Source organism: Acanthisitta chloris, unplaced genomic scaffold (genome assembly GCF_000695815.1).
Source record: "Acanthisitta chloris isolate BGI_N310 unplaced genomic scaffold, ASM69581v1 scaffold9684, whole genome shotgun sequence".
Lineage (NCBI taxonomy): Eukaryota > Metazoa > Chordata > Aves > Passeriformes > Acanthisittidae > Acanthisitta > Acanthisitta chloris.
Window position 1 is genome coordinate 26,936 of NW_008670954.1, and position 22,750 is coordinate 49,685.

Sequence of the window (22,750 nt, forward strand, 5' to 3'; positions counted from 1 at the left end):
TTGTCTAAAATTCATTCTAGGTATGTTGGTCAAGTACCAGTGTGGTATTTTAGAGAACAGGCAGCAAAATGCCATGTTTTCCCATATCTGCCATGAAACAAGTATCTCAGCATTAGGAATGGTGGAGCAGGAAGGGTGGAAAACAGGTAAAGAAAGGAGTTATGAAAGGGAGGGTGACTGACTTGCTGCTGGGTCACCACTGAGATGCCAGACAGGTGAGAAGTGCAAAGTTCTGCACTGAAGTGGCAATAACCCCTGGAAGCTGCACAGCCTGGGTGTGCACAGAGCTCGTGGGTAGGACCTGAGGGTTACAGCAGGTGCTCAGTCAAATGTAAGACCACAGCACATCCACTTTGAGCAGATGAAGGAAGGTTATTCCCACTTTACCTGGCACCAGTGAAACTGCCCTTGCAGCACTACAGCAGCCCCACACCAAGATGGATGTGGAGAAACTGGAGCTGGTCTGGCAGAGAGGCCTTGATCATGGTCTGTCAGCAAAGGCTTGTGTTTTTAGTCCAGGAATAAGGATGTCAAGGATAAGTTAATCACAGAATCCCAGAATGGGTAAGGTTTGAAGGGACCACAGTGGATCATCTTCTCAAGCATTCTAGAGCACATGGCACAGCATTGCATTCAGATGGTTCTGGAATGTCTCCAGTGAGGGAGACTCCACACCTCTCTGGGCAATCTGTTCCAGTGCACAGTCACCTGCACAGTAAAGAAATTCTTCCTCATGTTCAGGTGGAATTTCCTGTGCATCAGTTTCTGCCCATTGTCTCTTGTCCTATTGCTTGGCACTGCCAAGAAAATACCACATGGGCAGTCAGAAAGATGAGGGAGACAAATTGAGGTAGTTGCCAAAGACAGAACTAAAAGCAATGTCCCAGACTGTGATTTGGGACTTAAGAGAGGATGTTAGGCAACAAAAAGGTTGTCTTTGGGAGGTTAGCACAACACTGTAACAGAGCACCCAGAGAGGTGCTGTCCATTGCAGGAGCTCTCCAAAACTCAGACAGACAAAGCCACAGCTAACCTGATCTAGGGTGGGCAACAGTCCCAGGACACATGAGAGGTTGGTTTGGACTCCCAGAGGGCACTTTCAGTCAGAGCACCCATGGATCTGTAAGGAGGCAACGGTGCAGTGTTGAACTGGATCTTGGATTTGACATCTCTGTTCTTCTAAACAGGTGCCCTAATGATCAAGTCTGAGGGAGCTGGCTCAGTAATAATCACAGGTGTGAAGAGTGGACGCTACCTGTGTATGGACACGAAAGGAAACATATTTGGCTCGGTGAGTGACCTTTGCTAAGATTCCAGGCTGAGCAGCTGTGGAGCCTATTGCCTCAGCTAGGGCAAACCTGTGCAGCTGCAGGTGGAGGGTGTAGATTTCAGTGAGCTGAGAATCTGCCACTTAGGTAAAACTTTTCTCTCTTCTTTGATTGTATGGAGTTGTAGAGCTGACAAAAATCATCTAAGATCCTGCTGGGGTAAACAAGGGCTACATGAGATCCAATGAGAGACCAGTCTGAATTCCTCCTTCATCACAGAGCCATGGGCTGAGAGTAGCTCTAACAATTCACCCTCTGAATTTATTTATCACTAAAATACCTTTCCTGAAAACATGGGAATACATCTCAGATCTACATTTGGGTCGACTCAAGTGGTGTCAGTTACAGATCTGTGAGATTAGAAAAACACCTGCTGCAAGATCTCATCCCTCCTTCCCTCTGTAATTGGTGCTTGTAATTCACCCAACCCCACTGCTCACAGGTGTCATTTTTTTTTCCCCTAAGCATTACTTCAGTCAAGAGGACTGTGTGTTCAACCACAGGACACTGGAAAACGGCTATGATGTGTACCAATCTCCCAAACACAACTTCCTGGTGAGTTTAGGCAGAGTTAAAGAAGCTTTCCTCCCTGGTATGAACCCACCACCATACTCCCAGTTTTTATCCAGGAGAAATGAGATCCCTTTGTTTCGATTCAACACACCTGAGCCCCACAGACATACCAGAAGTGCAGATACCGATCCAACGGATCCTCACCAAATCCTGGTCCCACAGAGAAAGGTCTCCACGTTTGGATCTCCATTGCAGCAGCAAGCAGAATTTCCCCACATGCCCAGAGAACCCATGAGAATCAACCAGAACGATGTGGTGAACCCTGATGACCCCCATGCTATGATGGATGCCAGGAGGTACGCGAGCCCTCGCTTCTACATCACCAGATAACTGCGGCCCCGTCGCTTGCCAAGTGAAGGCAGAGGCAAAAGGAACTGTCTAGCACAGAAAGAATGTCAAAAGGGCTGTTAGAGACCTGGAAGACATTGGGATAAATTCTTTAATTTCAAATTTTGTACTTAAAAATGACAGTTTGCTGACGAAACAGGTTGGACCTTCCCAGTTGGGGTTCTGTCTTAGGGGAAAGAAGATGCATGTTAAAAAAGAATAATGCAAACCAAATCTTTTAGAGTCTGAAACACCCTAAGTTTCCAGCAACGAAAAAAACGAAAACCCTTGGATGAAATGAGAAACTGATGTTATGTTACTGATATAACTGGGAAGAGAGCTGGAGTAGCTGATATTCCAGCAGAGACAGGATGCTCTTACTAGCACCATCCCTGGCTGTTCCAGCACAGCAAACTCTGTTATTAAATTGCTATATATGTCATATATCCACTATCTCAAGGGGCCTACAAGGAAAGGAAGGTGGAGACAGAATCTTCATCAGGAGCTGTAGTGATAAACAAGGGAGAATGGGCTGAAACTGAAAGAAGTAAGTTTAGATGAGTTGCTAGGAAGAAATTCTTCCCTGTGAAGACTGGGCACTGGCACAGGTTGCCCAGAGAAGCTGTGGCTGCCCCAATCCTGTCAGTGTTCAAGGTCAGGTTGGATGGGGCTCTGAGCAACCTGGGCTAGTGAAAGGTGTCCCTGCCCATGGCAGGAGGGGTGGAGCTATATGGTGTTTAAGGTCCCTTCCAACCCAAACCATGCTGTGATTCGTCATTTTTAAGTCAGAGCTTCAGTCTCTTTTCACACACAAATGAGTCAAAAAAATGACCATTCTGCTGTCGTAGGAGCAGCACACATGGAAAACTGGAGTAACTGGCAGGAGAACAGGACAGGATCAAATGGTCTTGTATAAAAAGAGCAATTTCTGAAACTTGCTGTATCCAAGCTGAGGTTTTGCAAAGAAGAGGAGAGTCTCACTGTCTCTCGTGTACTTCTCTACATCCCCTAAATTCTGGCATCACAGTGTGGAAATACAATGTAAAGATCATTAGTTTTGCATATTTCCAACCCTGAGAGAAGAACCAGGGTTGCAAATAATAGTGTGTCATACACAGTTTTGCACACTGCTGAACTACAGAGGGGAAAAAAATCCAAACTATTATGTCTTATAAGTGCCAAACTATTAACAGTCTGACTATAATGAAGACTCCCATCTAATGAGTCAAGATTAGGTTTGTATTTAGTAAAGGAGCACCCAATTGACATCCATGTTTCTGTTGAGTTCTGAGCAGGTATCAGATGCTTTACACTTCTAGGAGTGAAATTAGTATTATCAGGAGATCTCTAATGGTGACAAAAACCTCTTCCCTGGATTAGTTTATGTTATGGGTAAATTACTTTGAAAAAGTTATTCCTGATGGATTCTGCAGAAATCAAGTGCAAAGTGCTGATGAGCAGCACAAAAATCCAGTGTGGCAGAGATTTGAGGGTTTTATTTTCTAGGTGTTTTCTGCATGTGAAGACACAGATTTTCTGGTCTGTTTATTTAGTACATTTATCGGCCTGACAGAGCTTGGCATGGTACATTTCTCCTCATAGCAACATGCAAAGGACATTAGTAGATTTTGGTCCTGTCTTTTTGTTTCTCATGCAGTAACTCACTGAAGCCACTGGAGTTATATCAGTGCAACAAAATCAAAATGAGGCTCACCATGTTCCTTGCTTCCATTTAAATTTTTCTGGACTCAACTCAGGGTCTGTCCTGCTGACAGCATCTCTTCCCCACCATGTGTGTATATGTACATGAGAACTCTTTAGAACATCCAACCTGTTGTGTTAGAGAAGTCATAGGTCCTGACTCTGCTCTTAGAATAGTTTTTCTATGTGGAGTGATTCCTAACTCATATAAATTCTTAGGAGGGCAGGACAAGCCAAATGATTAGGATTAGACCAGGAGTTCTGCCTCATAATTTGTTTTTCATCCTCTAAATTCATCATGGTTTTGATGAATTTCCAGAGGAAAGGAATGATTCCAAGGAATTTGGGAGAATTGCAGGTGGGCAGACAGTTGTGCTTTCTCTTGCTTATTCAGACTGCAGCCAGACCTGTCTATACAGCACAGAGCAGTGATTTTATTTACATGTTCTGATTTAATAACTTTACCAATTCCTATACCATTCTCTTGAGAGCACCAGCGAAGTTTTCACTTTGCATAAATTGTTGGAAGCTCCACAGAGCTCTCTGAGACTCTGAGGCAACAGACTACAACAATTTGAGCCATGAAAGGTTCTGTCCACATTAGATTTCGATGGGAAATGTTGGTGGGGTTAAACCTCTACATTTCATCTCTATATCCATACAGTAGAACAAGTTGCTCACTCTATCAGTAGCCAGGGGATTTGGACCCTATGCTTGGACTGAATACATGGTGGATTTTGCATTAAAAAAGGTATTTTGAACTATAGCCAAAAGTTTGAAAATGTGAAAAGAAGGAATTCTTCAGAGGAGATGCTGGCAATCACCAGCTAGTGAGAGAGCATCACTTATTTATGTTGCAATATTTATTTATTTATTTGGGTGGGTCTTAATCCCATAGAATATTTATAAATATTTATAATAATGTATTATAGAGACTATTTCCTTTTATGTAAGTACCAATAAACTTTTTCTTCTCTCCAATTTCCTTTTATAAAAATACCAATAAACTTTACATTCTCTCTAGTGGTGGATTCTGCATCATCTGTTTAACTTCCCTGTTCCAGAAGGATTTCAGTGAACAAATGGTACAAGCAGTGTCTGAAAAGTTTTCTCCCCCTATCCCCTGTGATTTCCAGCCTGGTTGCATCTTCCTGGGTGTTTAATGCACCACAGATACAAAACATCTGTGAAAGATGATGAGAAAAATGTCTTCATAGGTCTAGACTGACCATGAAGGGATTGTCATCTCTACTGGGAAATGTCTTCTGCAACACAAAAGCAATAGAAAACCACTGGTCTGGCAGTTCAGTGCTGCTAGGAAATACTTGTGATCTGGCTCCAAGATCTTAGGGTAACAGATGATTGGTAAATCAAAGGTTTCTGAAGGGAAGGTGTCAGAGGATGGATCAGGCTCTGCTTGGTGGTGCCAAACAGGCACAGGCAGAAACTGATGCACAGGAAGTTCCACCTGAACATGAGGAAGAACTTCTTCACTGTGCAGTGACTGAGCACTGGAACAGATTGCCCAGAGAGGTGTGGAGTTTCCCTCACTGGAGATACTTCGGAACCCTCTTGAGTGTGGCAAGAAGTACACAGAGAATGGCAGGGAAGAGCCATCAGAGCTTGTACTGTGGCATTAATGACTCCTTGCCTTGATCACAGATACCTTTCAGGATCAGGCTTGTCTTTCTAAATGCAACACCAACAACCCATAGTAAGGCAGAGGTTAATACTAACCCAAGTTATTCTTCTCCTTTGTTGTTTTCAACAATTTTCCTCCAGCTTGTAGAGGGCATTCTCATCACAGGTATCAAAGAGCCTAAGCTGGCAGCAGGTGGTTTCATGCCATGTCTTTAATTTCACTCCTGAATTCATCATTTTCTCCTCTTCATGCTCTTCTGTCCCACACAGTTATTAATGATACTTTCTCACCTGCATTTCCATATTCCTAGATTTTTATTCAAAGTCATTACCAAAAAAAAGTGCTCCATAAGGAACTTAAATACTAACTGTACTCGAGCTCAGTGCTTGACCCTGGACATTACCCCATACTCCTATGCCCATTCATTGCTTGCATACCTACTTCACCTTTTTTTTCCTAAGTAACAATAATGTTTTCCAGTTGAGCTGATGGTTTCCATCATGGCATTAAGTGTTCAATTAAAATTCACCTAGATCATATCACATTAATCACTTCATCAAAGAAAAACCCATTTAGCCTAGTGTGAACTAGTTATGGTAAAAACCCATTTAATTATATTCCAGGTTTCATTCACCTATCTTGTCTGCAATTACATTCTCCTTTAGAATTTGCTCTACAGCCCTGAGTATTATGAAGGTCAAACTAAGAGTCCTGTAAGATTACTTTGTCCTCTGATCTCAAACAAAAAATACTTTATTTCCTGTTCTCTAGCCATACAGTTCTATGCCCAACCGAACAGGTTTGTTTCAAATATTTGCTTACAGATGTGCAATTTTAGATGTGCTTTCCCAATTCTGGGATAGAGATTAGTGATTTCCTCTGACAAGAGCATATTAAACTATTTAATTCATGGGTTTAAAAGGGCAGTGCAGGGTCAGCACTGATCTCTGCTCTCTGGTGACCAGTGACAGACCCAAGGGAATGGCATGGAGCTGTGTCAGGGGAGGGTTAGGTTGGATATTAGGAAAAGGTTCTTCCCCCAGAGGGTGTTTGGGCACTGGAACAGCTCCCCAGGGCAGTGGGCACAGCCATGAGCCTGACAGAGCTCAAAGCCTGCTCATGATTTCAGTTTTTATCCCAGTATCCTCCTGTGCCATATCCTCTCGTGCTCTCAGGATCTCTGCTATCAGCTCCTGGCGTTCAGGTGAGGCATCTATGGGCACACAGTCATGTCAGGAATCCCAGAGCTGTTTGCAAGTGATGCCAGAGCTCTCTCAGTCAGCACAGGAGCCCTGTCTGAGCAGCACTGGGTTTAGCAGACACACAGCAGGTTTGCCATACCTGTGGCTCTCAGGGAAACAGCTCACACTGTGCAGCTGTTTGTGCCTATGCAGCTGCTGTTCGCCTGGGGTTACTATATATCCCAAACCCCTCAGGCTCATGGCCAAATCCCTCAAAAGAGAGACACATCTGGGGAAAATCTGACATATTTTAGGTTCAGGCATGTGGGCTGTGGGCCTGAGGCAGTCTCATGAAGTGCCAAAAGCTTGGGTAGAGAATGCATCTGATCTAAATTCTGTACTGAAGGGAGGAAAAAAAAGAAAAAAAGCTTCCAAACCTCTTCCTATTTATTGAAAAGGCAGAACTATGTCTGGAAAACATTCCCCAACACAGAACTGTGGGAATAGAGCAGAAACCTTGGAAAAAGGCTGATACTTCAGAGGAAGGAAACTCTGATACTCCCAGAGCTCTGCCAAAGCCTGGTGACTGCTGGAGGTCAGGCAGACCCGCGTGGAGAGGATGTTGGTGGAGCCAACACCAAGGAACTAGTGTGACCATGAACTTTGAACTTCTCTTTGTCTCTTCTGCCACCTTTTCCAAATCAAGTCCAGCCTGATAAGGAACTAATTAAACATGAACAGCTACATCAAAGGTCAAAATTCCCCTCAAAAAAGCAGCACTTTTCTGGGAGCAGAGTACCACTGGACTCTTGAGCAAAAGAAAACATGAGCTTAGAAAGGAGGGGACTGAATTTCTTGTTGATTTTGATGATCTCCACAGTCACCTTTCCTTCTCCTGATGTTCAGGTGAAGAAGCCTGCCAAGATAGCTTTTATTTTAACCTTCACCAGTTTTAAAAATAATTTTGTAAGTACAGACCAGTTCTCTCAGCTCTGACTGCAGACCATTACGTGGGCAAGCCGTGATGTTTCTGACATTTATTTCAGCACTATCTTCCTACAAAGGTGTTCAAAAGGAATGTAACATTTTCTTATCACTTGAAATTCTCCTCATCCTGGCAATGTGTTTAACAGCTCAATTTGCTTTCTCAGAATCTCTTACATCTTGGCAGCTATGGCTGAAAATTCACCCTATAGTTAAGGTCTTGTCTTCTGCTGTTAATTAGAGACTGGCATATCACAAGACCAAAACATCCATTGCCCATTACTGAGTAATCCCTCAAATATTTGTGCTCTGTTACTATTCCTAACAGAACCATCTATCACTGCAGCTCTCCCATGATGCCAATAAACTGTGCAGATTTGCTGTACTAATGCACAAGAGTCACTTGATTAAAAAAAACAAGAAAGATTTAGTCTCAGTGAGATGTCAAGCCTTAAAAAGAGCAGTCCTATACATGGACCTACAGACAACAGGTTTGACAATCAACTTCAGAAGCTTCCAAAATGAGTGACTTTTTAATGCATACAGAACATTGCATCTGACACAACAAAGGAGATATAACAAGTGTAATTGTACTAGGGCAGGCTGTAAGATCACCTAGGCTGGATCCTGTCTCCAAGAAAGTGCAGAGAGGTAGGGGAAAAAACCCCATGAGGCAATGGAAGAACATGCTTGACTTCTTGTACTATCTTGGCCACTGGCAGATGTGTTTGTACCATTGTAGTGTGTTTTATCAAGTCTGAATTAGGAGAGTCTGACTCACAAGTTTTTCACTGAGAAATGTTACTTCATTAACACAGGAGCTGTTTGGAACACCTGAATGGTTTCTCCCTTAGGTATTTTTCATGGTTAGACACCATCATACCATCTACTTACCCTGTGTAAGAGTTAACACAAAAACTTGGTAACAATAACTTAAAACAATTATACAGACATGATCCCATTTCTTAGGATGGGTCTAAATTTTAACCAGTGATAAATACATTAAAGAAGGTAAAGAGTATTATAGGGGAAGAGTCAAAACTCCCTATAGGAAGAGTATTACCTAAGCAGTGGCAATGCGTTTAACAAATAAGTAGATGTTCTCCTAAGTTATTTGCATCAGCAGCAAGAACAAAATGCAAATTACCTGCTTGAGAGTAGGCAAGAAAGAAAAAGAAGCCTTTAAAACTGAGAAGCACACAAATCACTAGTGTGTTTTGAAACATTTGACAGAAGTTACAGACTTACCGACAGAAACGTCCTACTTCTCCACTCATCTCCCAGCTGGGGAAGGATGCACATTTTCACCTTGGTTGCTCTGGCTCCAAGGAGTATTAATGGAATGACTGACAAAATTCAGGACATGGCAATTCCAGAGGAGTTCAAGCTATTTAAAGTACTGCCAGGAGAGTCTCCTGCTGTGTAACTAGCCTTCCTGAAATAAACAGCCACTACCAGGGACAAGTAAAGCAAGAATGAACTCCAGTCCCACCCTCTGCCATTAATGCTGTTAGAAGTCATAATTATACCTTTTCTACCTTAATTGGCTGTTTAGCCCTCAGGAGCTCTTTAGGAAGATGCATTTCACAAGGAGCTTTAGGAGTCTGTGCAAGAGCCCTTGTTCCCCTTTTTCCTTCCTGCAAACACAACATTTCCCTCAGTATGCCCAGAAGGAATTTTTATTAGTGAAAAGGAGCTGTGGGCAGTTTTAAACAAGACTTGAGCAGTTCCTCAAGCTGCCCCTGTCACCTCTGTATTTTGGTTTGAAACAGGTTCATTTTAATTTCACACATACAAACTTAGTGCTTGGGTGGCAATTATGCCTAATGCCAATAATGGTTGGCTACCAAGGATTTTCCAGTTGGTTGGGCTTTCTCAGGAGAAACATTACTAATTTTCTAAACATTTTATTGTGGCTATTTGAATTCAGAAATTTTTACACTTAAGAATATTTTTGTCTTGATCAAAGGTTGCTTGTACAAAATTAAGCTTCAAACAGAGCTGTTTTGAGCAAAGCTTCGTTTTATGGTATTGAGAAATCATTAAGCTTCCCAGGATTCTATATAATGAAGATTTCATGTTTCCTGGAAACCTCTAGTCATAAAACTTTGCCCAAATACACCTGGACATTTATGGACAGAGGAGCTGTAATGAAGCAGCTTTGCTCTGAATGAAAGCAAGTTGGCTGATCAGACAGTAAGAAACTTAGCCTAACAATGCAGAAGTTCAGTACAAATCCCAATTTGACTTCACTGATCCAATTTCAGGGCCTCCAGTCCTCCACATTACATGTGTTAGAGGTTGAAAGACCAATCTTTGCAGACACCTGATACTAGTACTCATTTTTTACACACTGGATAAGCTGCTTTTGCATCATAGAATGGTTTGGGTTGGACCTTAAAGAACACATAGTTCCACTTCCCTGCCATGGGCAGGGACACCTTCCATGAGACCAGGTTGCTCAGAGCACCATCAACCTGGCCTTGAACACTGCCAGGGATGGGGCAGCCACAGCTTCTCTGGGCAACCTGTGCCAGTGTCTCACCATCGCTCAAAAATATACCTTCCTCTCTATGGACTAATTCTCAGACACAGCAGCAGATGGTTTCATGGTTACTTGCTACATAAATGAGCCCTGCTGCAAGTGAAAAACCTTATGTTTATTTCCAGGCTCTGGAGAATATGACCCTAAAATCCCACCTCTGGTCACCACAGGACTGAACACTTCCCACTTCATCCTCTCCATTTTAGCAGTGTTAGTGATGGATGAACAGCCCAGAGAAGAGAGTGGTTTCTAAAACTATCAAACATTAAAACTTGAGTCAAACAGCTGATTTTGTGCAGTTGCAGCAATTTAGGTATGACCTTAACATTGTTACATCAGTAGTTCCTCTAGGTAAGAGTCAGGACAGCACTAAGACAACAGCCCTAAAAGTCTTTTTCGCAGTAAAAGGCCAACTTGGGTTTTTGCAGAGAAATCAAAAGGAAGTTCTGTGATGTGAACAAAGCTTCCTAGAGCAGTATTAAGAAAGAAACACAGATGAAATGGGAGTTCTATTCAGGAACCTTTAATTTTTATTTTTTTTTAACAGGCTTAAAATCTGCAAATGAAGAAAAAGTACATGGATATTATAAATAACGTAAATCAGATAAGCTTACACAGTAACACTACAAACACCCCAGTGGGGAAAGAATGCAGTATTAACACCAACAATCGCCAAGCAATCAAACTTGCCTAATTCTAGGCAAAAAGTATTCATAGAATCAAGTGTATGACTGCAACTGACAGAAGGATTCCAGTCGGGCACAACTCACCCTATAGACACAGTTCCTTTTCAGAAGAGAGGACTTTATTCCAGCTATGTGCACATGAGGTTCCTCTTCCTGCTTACAGCTAAAAATAAATAACTCTATGTTTGTGCACAGTGCTCTTCAACAGAGAACTCAACAACCTGAACAACTTCTCAGAAAACACTCCTGGCGAGGTAGGTATATCGTCATTCCCAGATTACAATGGAAAAGGGACTTGCCCAGAGTCTCACAGCTAGTCAGTGCCAAAGCCACATTCCCTGACTCTGCAGCAAGCCTTTTCCTCTGGGCAATGCTCCTTTATAGGTTATACTATTGCATTCAGAAATGCATTTTAAGACAACATGTACGTTTAATATTACAATAGAGCATTTTGTAATAAACAAGAACACAGTATAGCTCAACTCCGAGGTACCATTCCCTCCCCAACTCTTTCACATGGAGGTAATAAAAACAACTATGGAGTAATGCAAAGGAGGGATTTATTTTAATATGTGCTGCAGGAGCAGATATGCAGAGACTGGAAGTGTTATGATCCTGTTCAAAGAGAACATCTGTGTTATTTCACTACTGCCAAGTTATACTGGGCACTAGGACCATGCAAGTTGTGGGTTTTCAGGATGGTAAGCAGTTGCATGTCTTCCATTTTGCAGTTTAGTGTCAGTAATTCCAGCCAGTCTCAGTAATTACTACAGAAACCTTCCCCAAGCTTAGCATAATGGGGATCTAAAACCACTTCCCCTACAGAGAGACTCTTAAAACACTTTTGAAGCTACACATTCAGCTCCCACATTCACTAAGTGAGAGTCTTGGTTAAGACATACACATGTGATTTCAGGTTTCAACAGATTTCCATTTTCAAGTTTTACAATGAAATGACTGACTCCTGTATTGGGACTGACAGAAGACATCTGAGACTTTGTTAAATCTGCTGGTAAAGTACAGTTGAGATCTGAAACAAAATAATCAATCCAGTTCCTCATGTAGGCTCCATGACTCACCACTAATACATTGGCATCTAATATTTCAGAAGATCCACCACTCTCACTGCTCAGTTCTCCTTCACTGCAGTGGTTTGACCAAGGGAAAACAAACTGTTCTTGAGATGTTCCTGAGCTTTTGCTTGCTGCACCAGACTTGTCCTGCTCTTTCTGTACCAATTGAACAACCAGCTGGCACAGAAATTCAAAGAAATTCCTTGCACGTTCTCTCACCTAAAGAGAAAAGAATGAAGAGATCATATCATAGAATCATATCATAGAATTTCAGGGGTTGGAATGGACCTTACAGATCTCCTAGTCCTCCTCCCTGGCCCTGGGCAGGGACCCCTCCCACCAGAGCCGGTTGCTCAAGGCTTTATCCACCCTGGCTTTGAACCCTGCCAGGGTTGGGCCAGCCACAGCCTCCCTGGGCGACCTGGGACAGTGTCTCACCACCCTCACAGGAAAAAACTTCTACCTCATCACTAGCCTAGACTTCAATGTGGACCCATTACCCCATGTCCTGTCACTGCAGTTCCTAACAAAGAGCCCCTCTCAGATTCCCTTGTAGCCCCTTCAGATACTGATAGGCTACTATGAGGTCTCCACACAACCTTCTCTTCACCAGACTGAACAGCCCCAAATTCCTCAGCATCATTGCCAAGAACAAAGAGATCATTGTAAAGAATGAAGAGATTTTGGCTTTCAGAAATCTGATATAGTTACTACAGTTAAAAGACAAACATTTATCACAGACCAGTCTCAGAAATCAATGGTAAGTTACTGAATGCTGTACAAACTCCTCTGCCCTCGAAAGCTGTGGTTGAGAGCAATTGCCATCACCCTCCTGCAACAAGGAGTCAACCTCAAAATCACCATTTTAGTCACTAAGAGATTCCCTACGTGGCAGCCACTATTATCAGGCCAAGCAGTGGTTTTAGCTTAGAAAATAACTACCTCTAGTTGTGCTAAGCCCTCAATAAGAAGTTCCTAAGTAGGCAATTACTCCAATTGCACTGATCAAATGGCCTAGGAAGCAGGGCACAAATAAACAAACAAATACCATACTTCATCCAGTGTTTCTCCTCCAGAAGGTGTGAATGAAGGACATTGCTCTCCAGCATCCTTTGCCATAGCCTTGAGGTCAGCCAAAGGCCTTCCTTCTGCAACACCGTATTTCTGCAAGAGGCAAGGTATAAAAAGGGGGTTTGGCAAGATGTGTCAAGTCTCCAGCATCCCTTCCAATGCAAACAGCTCAAAATACTTCTGATCTCTTGGATTCTCAAGGCTTAATTACCCTTCACATTTTATCCCAGTTCTGGGGAAGGAGGCAACTTTATAGCTGCTGCATAAAGTGTGCACACATATATCTATATATGTTATATATCTGCTGGGTAGACAAATAGATTAAGAGCAGCATCTCATTTAAAGCACTGACATTCAGAACACTAGCTGCAGCTTGGTCTTTGCCTTGGGATTTTTTCCTCCATTGACACTCATCCTTAGCACAGAAAACTCCAGTGTCTGTGGCTGAGGTTACGTTGCAAATGCTTCTGTACGTACATGAGGATAAACTCCACCTACTTTTTGTTTGCAGAAAGACTAGAGGGAATTATTTTTCACAGGTAAGAAAAAAGCATTTTCTCTACAGATCTTTGAAACCTACACAACAGAGGAGGAATCCTTTGTAAAATCAGAGTTTTTTGAAATAAAACAAGACAGAAAACCTACCATTAAAAATAAACAATAAGGCCACCCCCACTTTTTCAGGACATGCATTGCTGCTGTGGGCAGTGTTTGCAGAAAGCAGCAAAGGCAAAAAAATCTTAAAGCATATGCTAATGGACCCAGAGGACATGCAATTAACTATCTTCAATCACATGCTTATTCCTGAAGCCTCCAAACACAAGGCCCATACAAGAAACAGTAATAAGAACCCAAATATACCAGTTAGTTATTCTGGATCACTAGAAGTGACATTATAAAACATAATATTTATCATTGGCAATGTATTTTACACAATAGATATACCTGGATGTGCATTACTATTTTTGACCTTCAAGATCTTTCCAGGGCACATCTCTAACAACGGTAAACCAGAGGAATACTTTCTTAACATGGGCAAAGACTTCGTGTCTTTTTGTGCAATTCACTGAATTCCTGTTACCCTCAGTGGTGACTTACAACCTGTGACCTGCAGACACTGCATTGGCAAATATTTCCATACATGAAAGGGAAAAGAGGCATAACAGAGACATAAGATTATTCTTTCCATAACATTTTTCTAAAAAGCCAGGTGGTAAAGCAACTCAGAAAAGGATTTAACTTGCTGATTTCAGGGGAAGAATTGGAATTTCTGAGAGACAAAATGCTACAATCATGTGTTGCTCCTTAAACACTGAATCTTACCTTATTTAAATCACTAAGCAGCACAGTTACGATGCTAAGCACTGAATTTTGGCTTTGCTTCACAATTCTGCAAACGATATATTGTCCCTGACGAGAAGAGTTCAGTTTTCAGTGATTACCAACACATCAAATAGTGCTCTCCACCATTAAATCTACCATTTAGTCAGCCAAGATATCCATCAGCAGTAAGTTACATTTTCAAATTGTTCAATATTTGATATTAAAACAAATTCTTTGGGCACTTACTCTCTCTCGCAGTCTTTGATCATACTTGACTTCCAAATCTTTACAAAACTTATTTTTCCCTAGAATTGAGGCAGCAGTCTGAAAAGTGAAAACACAGTCACATCAATCAGCTGTTTTCTCCTGAGACAGATCATAGATAGAGCATCTCACGTGCCCACAGCCAAGGACAACCACATTAGTAGTACCCAACAACCCAAACCAATGAAATAAAAGGTTTTTCTGCTACTAGTGTGTCAGAATTGGATACATGGCCTAGGTCAGGCCATAAAAATAGAAAAGCTGTAATCTTCTGGCAGTTCATAGAATCATAGAATTTTAGGGGTTGGAATGGACCTTAGAGATCATCTAGTCCCAACCCCTGCCCTGGGCAGGGACACCTCCCACCAGAGCAGGTTGCTCAAGGCTTTATCCAACCTGGCTTTGAACATCCCCAGGGCTGGGGCAGCCACAGCCTCCCTGGGCTTACAGTTTCTTCAGAATTCAAAGTCCAGAACAGTCGAAGACACTTAGCAGCTATCAAATGTGGGCAGCAAGATGCATGGCAGCAGCAAGATTGACTGGGATAAAAGCCACATCTTCTTGAGCATAATGCTGCTCACAAAGCAATTGTGTCCACACAAGCTTTACACATAGTACTGACAGACTCACCAGTTGCATGTTCCTAAAAACTGTTCAGTGAAAACTGTGAAAACCATTTCTCTGATACCTGTCTGGCTGCCACAGCCAATCACAGAATTGTTGGGGTTGGAAGGGATCTCTGGAGATGATTTAGTCCAACCCTCCTGCCAAGGCAGGGTCACCTGGATCAGGTGACATACGAACACATCCAGGTGGGTTTTGAACGTCTCCAGAGAGGGAGACTCCACACCCTCCCTGGGCAGACTGTTCTAGGGCTGTGCCACCCTCCATGGAAAGAAGTTGTTCCTCATGTTGATGTGGAACTTCTTGTGGTATAGTTTACGGCCATGGCTCCTCATCCTGTCTCTGGGCACCACTGAAGAGTCTGGCACTATGCTCTTGACACCCACCTTGGAAATATTTATATGCACTAATGAGATCCCCTCTATCTTCTCTTCCCTAGACCAAACAGGCACAGTTCCCACAGTCTGTCCTCATAACAGAGATGCTCCAGACTGCTAATTACCTTTGTGGCCTCTGCTGGATCCACTCCAGTGCCTTCTCATCTTTCTTGAACTGGGAACTAAAGGACCTGCTCCTGTTCTTACATGCAAAGTGTGAAGGCTGTTCTGGACTCACATACACTTTGGACTGGTAATATCTGCTGGTAGACTTGTGCAAACCCAATCAAATTAACATTCAAAGAGCTCACTTGGAGAAGGCTCCTTGGATTCTGGCAAAGAATGAGCAGCCTTGCTTACTAACAAGTTCTTCTGACCTATTTAACAAAATGCTTGGGAAAAGCTTTATGATGTAACTTGAAATTTCTGTCACAGAATAACATCAACATTCAGATAGGGCTGAATCCACTTCCTTGTATATATGAACATCACAGTTAATTGTAGCATTATATGCTGGAATTTCCTCTTTTTCAACAGAACTTGCACATTCCTCTCATACTTGAGCTATGAAGTGACAGTGTAGTAACAGACACTTCATAGATTTACAGTTGCCAAGACAGGGAGTTCCAACCACATGGAAACTGCAGCTTTACACATCTCTGGAAAAGCTTTCACGAAGTCTGGATAGCTTTGTCAAACAAATGGCAAAACACATTTCCTTTATGCAAAGGAAAAATCTGTCTTCTACATTATGAGAGTACAAATGCTCCTCATGGAAAAGGCTGTCCTAAATGTAAGGAAAAAATCCAAGCCCATTGCCCTAAGGCAGGCACATAGCACAGACAGTTAGAAAGCACTATAAATCTTCAAAGATTTCAAATCACTTCCAATCACACACTTTGAGGAAGTGCCTTGTTGGGCAGCTATTTTATGCATTTTAAGCTAATTATTGCACTCCTCCCTCCTTGTTTCTCTAGTTTGTTTTCTGCCTAAGCTGTGCTGCTAAAGCAGTTTATGGGACTGTGCTGCAAAACTGATCAGCAATGTTGGTGATCTATGTTTTAAGGAAAAAGAAAAGGACATTCATGCTAGATTTTGCTGATCTGGTTTACAGCAAGGCTTCATATGCCTCTAGAGCAGGATGTCAGAGCAAAAAGCAAGCAACCAAGAATGACTTGGTAGTTTCAATCCTGTGAAGCCTACACAACTCCTGAAGCAACTGCATCAGTAACAGGAAAGAGAATTAGAACCAGTTGGAACAGGTTGCTCAGGGAGGCTGTGGCTGTCCCAACCCTGGCAGTGTTCACAGCCAGGCTGGATGAGCCTTGAGCAACCTGCTCTGGTGAGAGGTGTCCCTGCCCAGGACAGGGGTTAGGACTAGATGATCTCTAAGGTCCATTCCAAGCCCTAAAATTCTATGATTCTAGAACAGCTTATCTCTGACTTTAAAAGTTCTCATTCCCTAAGACTGAGTATTCCACAGTACTGCACACAGGATCACATGTAATCCCACTCGGTACTACACTTCTCCTCCTAGTGCATCAAGGTGAGAGTTTTGACATTCCTGGCAAAATCCAACCTCTCTGCACATTTAATGATCCTTGTCCTGACTTCACAGCCAAACTTGATCTTGCCTATATCCGTCTGCATTCCTCAAAAAAACAAGGCATAAGACAGCACAACAATATCACAGCTGACTTGCTTTGTTTCTTCAATGAAAAACTCATTTCCATGTGTTAACTCTGAGTCCTAATTACTCCTTTAGCAAGAACCTACACACATATAAAATAATGGCAAATCATAGAAGGGTTTGGGTTGGAAGAGACCCTAAAGATCACCTAGTTCCAACCCCCTGCCATGGGCAGGGACACCTCCCACGAGAGTAGGCTGCTCAGAGCCCCATTCAACCTGGCCTTGAACACTTCCAGGGGTAATACATCCACACTTTTCTATGCAACCTGTGCCAGTGCCTCACTACCCTCACAGGGAAAATTCCTTCCATAAATCCACAGGAACAACAGTGCATAACATCCTGCAAAACAAGCTGCCTTTGCTGATTCCCAACCAAGCTGTTCTCATTGAAATTTCCTTACTCACAGAGGCTTCCTTCAATCCCACACAACTCAAAGTGCAGTCCTAGGTCCATCGAACTAGCTTTTGGCTCTCCACCACTGCAGCATTTTTGCATCCTCAACAGCAAATGCCAAATTTTGAAGCTAATTGTTGCCCCAAGAAGCACTTACCTGTTTTGCTCGAAGGAGGTCACTTGAAAAGACATGAGTAAACTTCACATTGCTGAGAAATAAACCAGCAGCATCTGCTTGTCTGAAACCAGTCGCAGAGAGAGGCTCATCCACTCCTTGGCCTAAAAAATAAAAACCATCCAACATTAAGACATGAAAATTTTAGATCACTGAGCAGCTGAGCAAGCATGTCAGCAATACAGAATCTGCTCAGTCATAATAAAATCCTTCTCCTTCAGCAAAGCCAACCATTACAAAGAGTCACTGCTCTTCTGGTCTTCCCTAAATTTAGTCACACAAATCGAATGAAAAAAGGAGTACAGGCTAGGGAGACAGAAGCATGATTATCAATGATATTTATATTTTAGCTATGGCAAATTTAAACATGAAAGAGGAACCTACACTTTCCAAATGTGAGCAGTCATTACAAATCACTTGTCCTTTTGATTTGTTCACAGTACATCCCACTAGGTTCCTTGTACCAACGAGCCTTGATTTTCCTACAACAGACATCCAAGGAGCTCAGTGTTTTCAGTTCTGGGTGTACAAGTCAGCAGTCACTAAGCCTAGCTTGAAATGTGCCTAAAAGCTGCCTTCCTAGACAGAGTTGGGATTGAACAATTCAAGCAACAATCTTTACTTTTCATTCTTCCTTGCTCTACTTTCAGGCTTTTATTGCAAGCAACAGATTACCTTCCTGAGGGAATCCATCCTTCTGCAGCTCCTTACCAATGCCATTGTACAAACATGCACCTGGCAGGTTCCTCACCAGAGCTGCAGCATTCCCTGCTCATCTGAGACCAGGAAGGCTTTTTTCAAAGCTTCCCATTACTGAGACTTAGCACAGTGCTATGCAATGCTCTGGTCTCCTTAGTAAAAGGTTCTGCTACCACTTTATTTGATTACAGGTAACATTTTTTCTCCTGTGTGGAAAAAAGGAACTATCCTAATATTCCTGTTGAGATCAGAAATGCATCAGCATTAGTGATATGCTGTGGAGAATGACTTGACATCTTCATAGTTCTGTAAAGCTATAGAGCTATGTCCTGGCTTACACCTAAAGTCTCTTGAGATTTCCAATATTATTCTGTAATAATAGTTAACATCTGAGCAGTTGCTACAAGATTTCACCATGATTCTCCATCTCTAACCAGGCAAAAGAATTACTGATACTAACCTTGCAGTATCTTGTCTTTGTTGTATCTTGTTTCTCCACTGAAAGAGATTATAAAGAGTGTTGTTATAAGATATCAACAAGAGGCAGCAGAGCCTGAGTGTGAAAAATGAGACACAGTACAGTACAGACTCCTTTCAAAGAGAGGCACCTGAAGACTTTACAACAACAAAAAATCATTTCAAGTGGTCAACCCCAATCACTCCAATGTTTACTAAGACAAGCCCACCTGGAATAAAAGGAAGTGATTTCTGAAATTTATCATAAATGCAGCATAATTTATCTGTAACTACTACACCTCCATGCTGGAGAGGACAAAGCTGCAGGAAGACTCTGGAGCTGTCTTATGAGGAGCATGTGTTGGCCAACTGGATATCTGAACTTTGAAGGGAAGCCAAGTCCAGAGATTATCCAGGACAGCAGCAGAGCAGGCTGCACATCTTGAAGAAACGGAGCCTATGAAGCCAGAGCTACAGAAACACTTGTAAAATGAGCATCACCTTCTTCAGTAACCACAATACTCTATCTTGGAAACCCTAACTCATATCATTTCAGGAGAAGAGTGACGTGTGGATTTCTTTAGAAGGGAAAAATCTAACAACTAAACTTGACACAAAGTTAAGCTGACTTGAGACTCCTCACCTGGCTGAAATGCCACCTGCCTAAGTTTTCTGCAGTAACATGGCCAAATATGCTGCTTGTTTTTTTGCTGAGAGCTATCAACACTGCTTTCGTGGAAGTCCTCAAGATCAGTCCCAAACAGGTAACTGCCCACAGTTAGATAAACCACAGTATTTCAGTATGCTTTAAACTCTTTCCAGCATGGGAGGCAGCAATTTAAGTCTTCAGGCTCACCCCCATGCCCTGAAAGCTATTTCCAGCCCCCTGAGGGCTGGAATCCAGCCTTTTATGCAGCAGGCTGGATTTTCCATCAGTGGGAGATGGGGGAAGAGCAGGATGTGCAGTTTTCCACTAAGATAGCACAGTGTACACATGCACAGCTGATGGATGAGCTCCCATCCCTGTGCTGGTAAATGAGCTGGCAACATTCCAAAGGGCCTGCAAGAGTCCCCCCTGGAGATTTCAAGTTCAACACATTGTTTCAGGCTCACATGTTTCCTAGCTGATGTAAAAGTTAAGCTGTGGATTACAGCACCAAGGCAGCAGATCCAGGTCTTTAAGGGAAGAGAAACTCTTATCAGGAGGAAAATGAGAAAGAAAAAAAAATCATCTCTGCAGTTGCACTCATCAAGTATTAAACTGAATTACCATAGAATTACAGAATGGCCTGGGTTAGAAGGGACCTTATAGATCATCTAGTTCCAACCCCCTGCCATGGACAGGGACACCTTCCACTAGCCCAGGTTGCTCAGAGCTCCATCCAATCTGGCCTTGAACACTGCCAGGGATGGAGTAGCCACAGCTTCTCTGGGCAACCTGTGCTACCCTTACAGGGAAGAATTTCTTACCAATATCCACTCTAAACCTACTTTCTGTCAGTGTGAAGCCATTCCCCCTTGTCCTGTCACTCCAGTGCTTTGTAAATAGTCTCTCTCCATCTTTCTTGTAGGTTCCTTCAGGTACTGGAAGGCTGCAATTAGGGCACAATGAAGCCTTCTCTTCTCCAGGCTGAACAATCCCAACTCTCTCAGCCTTTCCTCATAGCTGAGGTGCTCTATCCCTCCAGTTATCTTGTGGCCTCCTCTGGACTCACTCTAACAGGGTGATGTCCTTCCTGTGCTGGGACCCAGAGCTGGATGCAGCACTCCAGGTGGGTCTCAGCAGAGCAGAGCAGAGGGGCAGAATCCCTTCCCTCACCTGCTGCCCACACTTCTAAAGAAGAGAAAAGTTCTGCTTGCATGAAAGTTTACTATTGTCAACTGCAGGAAGCTGAAGCCACTTGGACCAGTTAGCCACAAATCTTTGTCAATATTTGCTGTGCTATGGAAGAAAAACTCGTTTTAGTGACTCTAATCAAGTCACAAACACCAATTCTTTCACGCTTGACAGCAGAAATGCGAAACCCTCCTGAAATGAGCTATTTATGTCACCAGAGACCTTCTGGCAGGAGAATGGCCTTATGAGCAGTCAGTCTCCCAAGAGTACAGTTCACTAATGCTGTGTGTAATGCACTTCCAGCATTCCCGAGCTTTACCAACAAGGCCTCACTTACCTGGGCAAGCTGGCACAGGGTCACGTTCCTAGCCAGAGCCAGTGACACCTGAGGCAGAGCCTGAGCAGCCCCTCAGGACCAGGAACCACAGAATCACTCAGGCTGGAAAAGACCTTTGAGATCACTGAGCATAACCCATGACCTAACACAACCATGGCAACTAGACCATGGCACTAAGTGCCACATATGGTCTCTGCTTAAACACCTCATGGGATGGTGACTCCACCACCTCCCTGGGCAGCACATTCCAGTGTCTAATCACCCTTTCTGTAAAGAAATCCTTCCTAACGTCCAACCTAAACTTCCCCTGGCTCAGATTGAGACTATGTCCTCTCATCCTGTCACTTGTTACCTGGGAGAAAAGAACAAACTCCACCAGGGTGCAACCTCCTGTCAGGTAGTTCTAGAGAGTGATAAGGTCTCCCCTGAGCCTCCTTATCCAGGCTAAACACCCACAGATCCCTGAGCTGCTCCTCACCGGACTGGTTCTTCAGACCTTTGCCCAGCTGATCCCTTTTCTGGACACGCTCCAGCACCTCAATATCCTTCCTGCAGTGAGGGGCCCAGAACTGGGCACAGCACTCAAGGTGTGACCTCACCGGTACTGAGTACAGACGGAGAATCACTTCCCTGGCCCATCCAGGCTAAACACCCACAGATCCCTGAGCTGCTCCTCACCGGACTGGTTCTTCAGACCTTTGCCCAGCTGATCCCTTTTCTGGACACGCTCCAGCACCTCAATATCCTTCCTGCAGTGAGGGGCCCAGAACTGGGCACAGCACTCAAGGTGTGACCTCACCGGTACTGAGTACAGACGGAGAATCACTTCCCTGGCCCTGCTGGCCACATCACTGCTGACCCAGTCCAGGATGTCACTGCCCTTCTTGGCCACACACTGGCTCATGCCCAGTCGCTGTCACCAGCACCCGCAGGTCCTTCTCTGCTGCTGCACTTCCCAGTCCCTCTGCCCCGAGCCTGCAGCACCGCGGGGCATTATCACAGAATCACAGCGGCTGGAACGGACCTTACAGCTCACCCAGTCCCAACTCCTGCCCTGGGCAGGGACACCTCCCACCAGAGCAGGTTGCTCAGAGCAGGTTACTGCGGCCAAAGCGCAGGAACAGCACCTCGCCCGGTCGAACCTCAGTCCCTCGGCCCATCGCTGCTCCCACCCGCACCGGGGGCAGGGGCGGCAGCGCCGCGGTACTCACTGCCGCACGAGGGTGAGCCCGAAGCGCCCCATGCTCTGCCCGCACTGCGGCGTCCCGCGGCCCGCGCCGCTCTGACGAGGTTATTGCGGCCAAAGCGCAGGAACAGCATCTCGCCCGGTCGAACCTCAGTCCCTCGGCCCATCGCTGCTCCCACCCGCACCGGGGGCAGGGGCGGCAGCGCCGCGGTACTCACTGCCGCACGACGGTGAGCCCGAAGCGCCCCATGCTCTGCCCGCACTGCGGCGTCCCG

General features: G+C 43.8%; 2 protein-coding genes across 2 annotated transcripts in view; one reads left to right on the plus strand and one right to left on the minus strand.

Moving 5' to 3' along the window:
- The window catches only part of LOC103801482 (fibroblast growth factor 23-like), a 3,567-nt gene extending 1,336 nt beyond the window's left edge, over positions 1-2,231 (plus strand). Inside the window, exons 2-3 of the mRNA XM_009073898.1 lie at positions 1,188-1,291; positions 1,794-2,231. Of these exons, the coding sequence (XP_009072146.1) occupies positions 1,188-1,291; positions 1,794-2,231 (542 nt within the window). The remainder of the gene's footprint in view (positions 1-1,187; positions 1,292-1,793) is intronic.
- A 9,491-nt stretch (positions 2,232-11,722) lies between these two features.
- On the minus strand, positions 11,723-22,725 carry LOC103801483 (chromosome unknown open reading frame, human C12orf5). Its single transcript, XM_009073899.1, has 6 exons — positions 22,694-22,725; positions 19,120-19,157; positions 17,943-18,064; positions 14,681-14,758; positions 13,094-13,204; positions 11,723-12,259 (listed from the first exon to the last, which is right to left on the minus strand). Exons 1-6 carry the CDS (start codon positions 22,723-22,725, stop codon positions 11,801-11,803), a joined length of 840 nt encoding a protein of 279 aa, XP_009072147.1. The 3' UTR covers positions 11,723-11,800.
- Between the last annotated feature and the right edge of the window lie 25 nt (positions 22,726-22,750).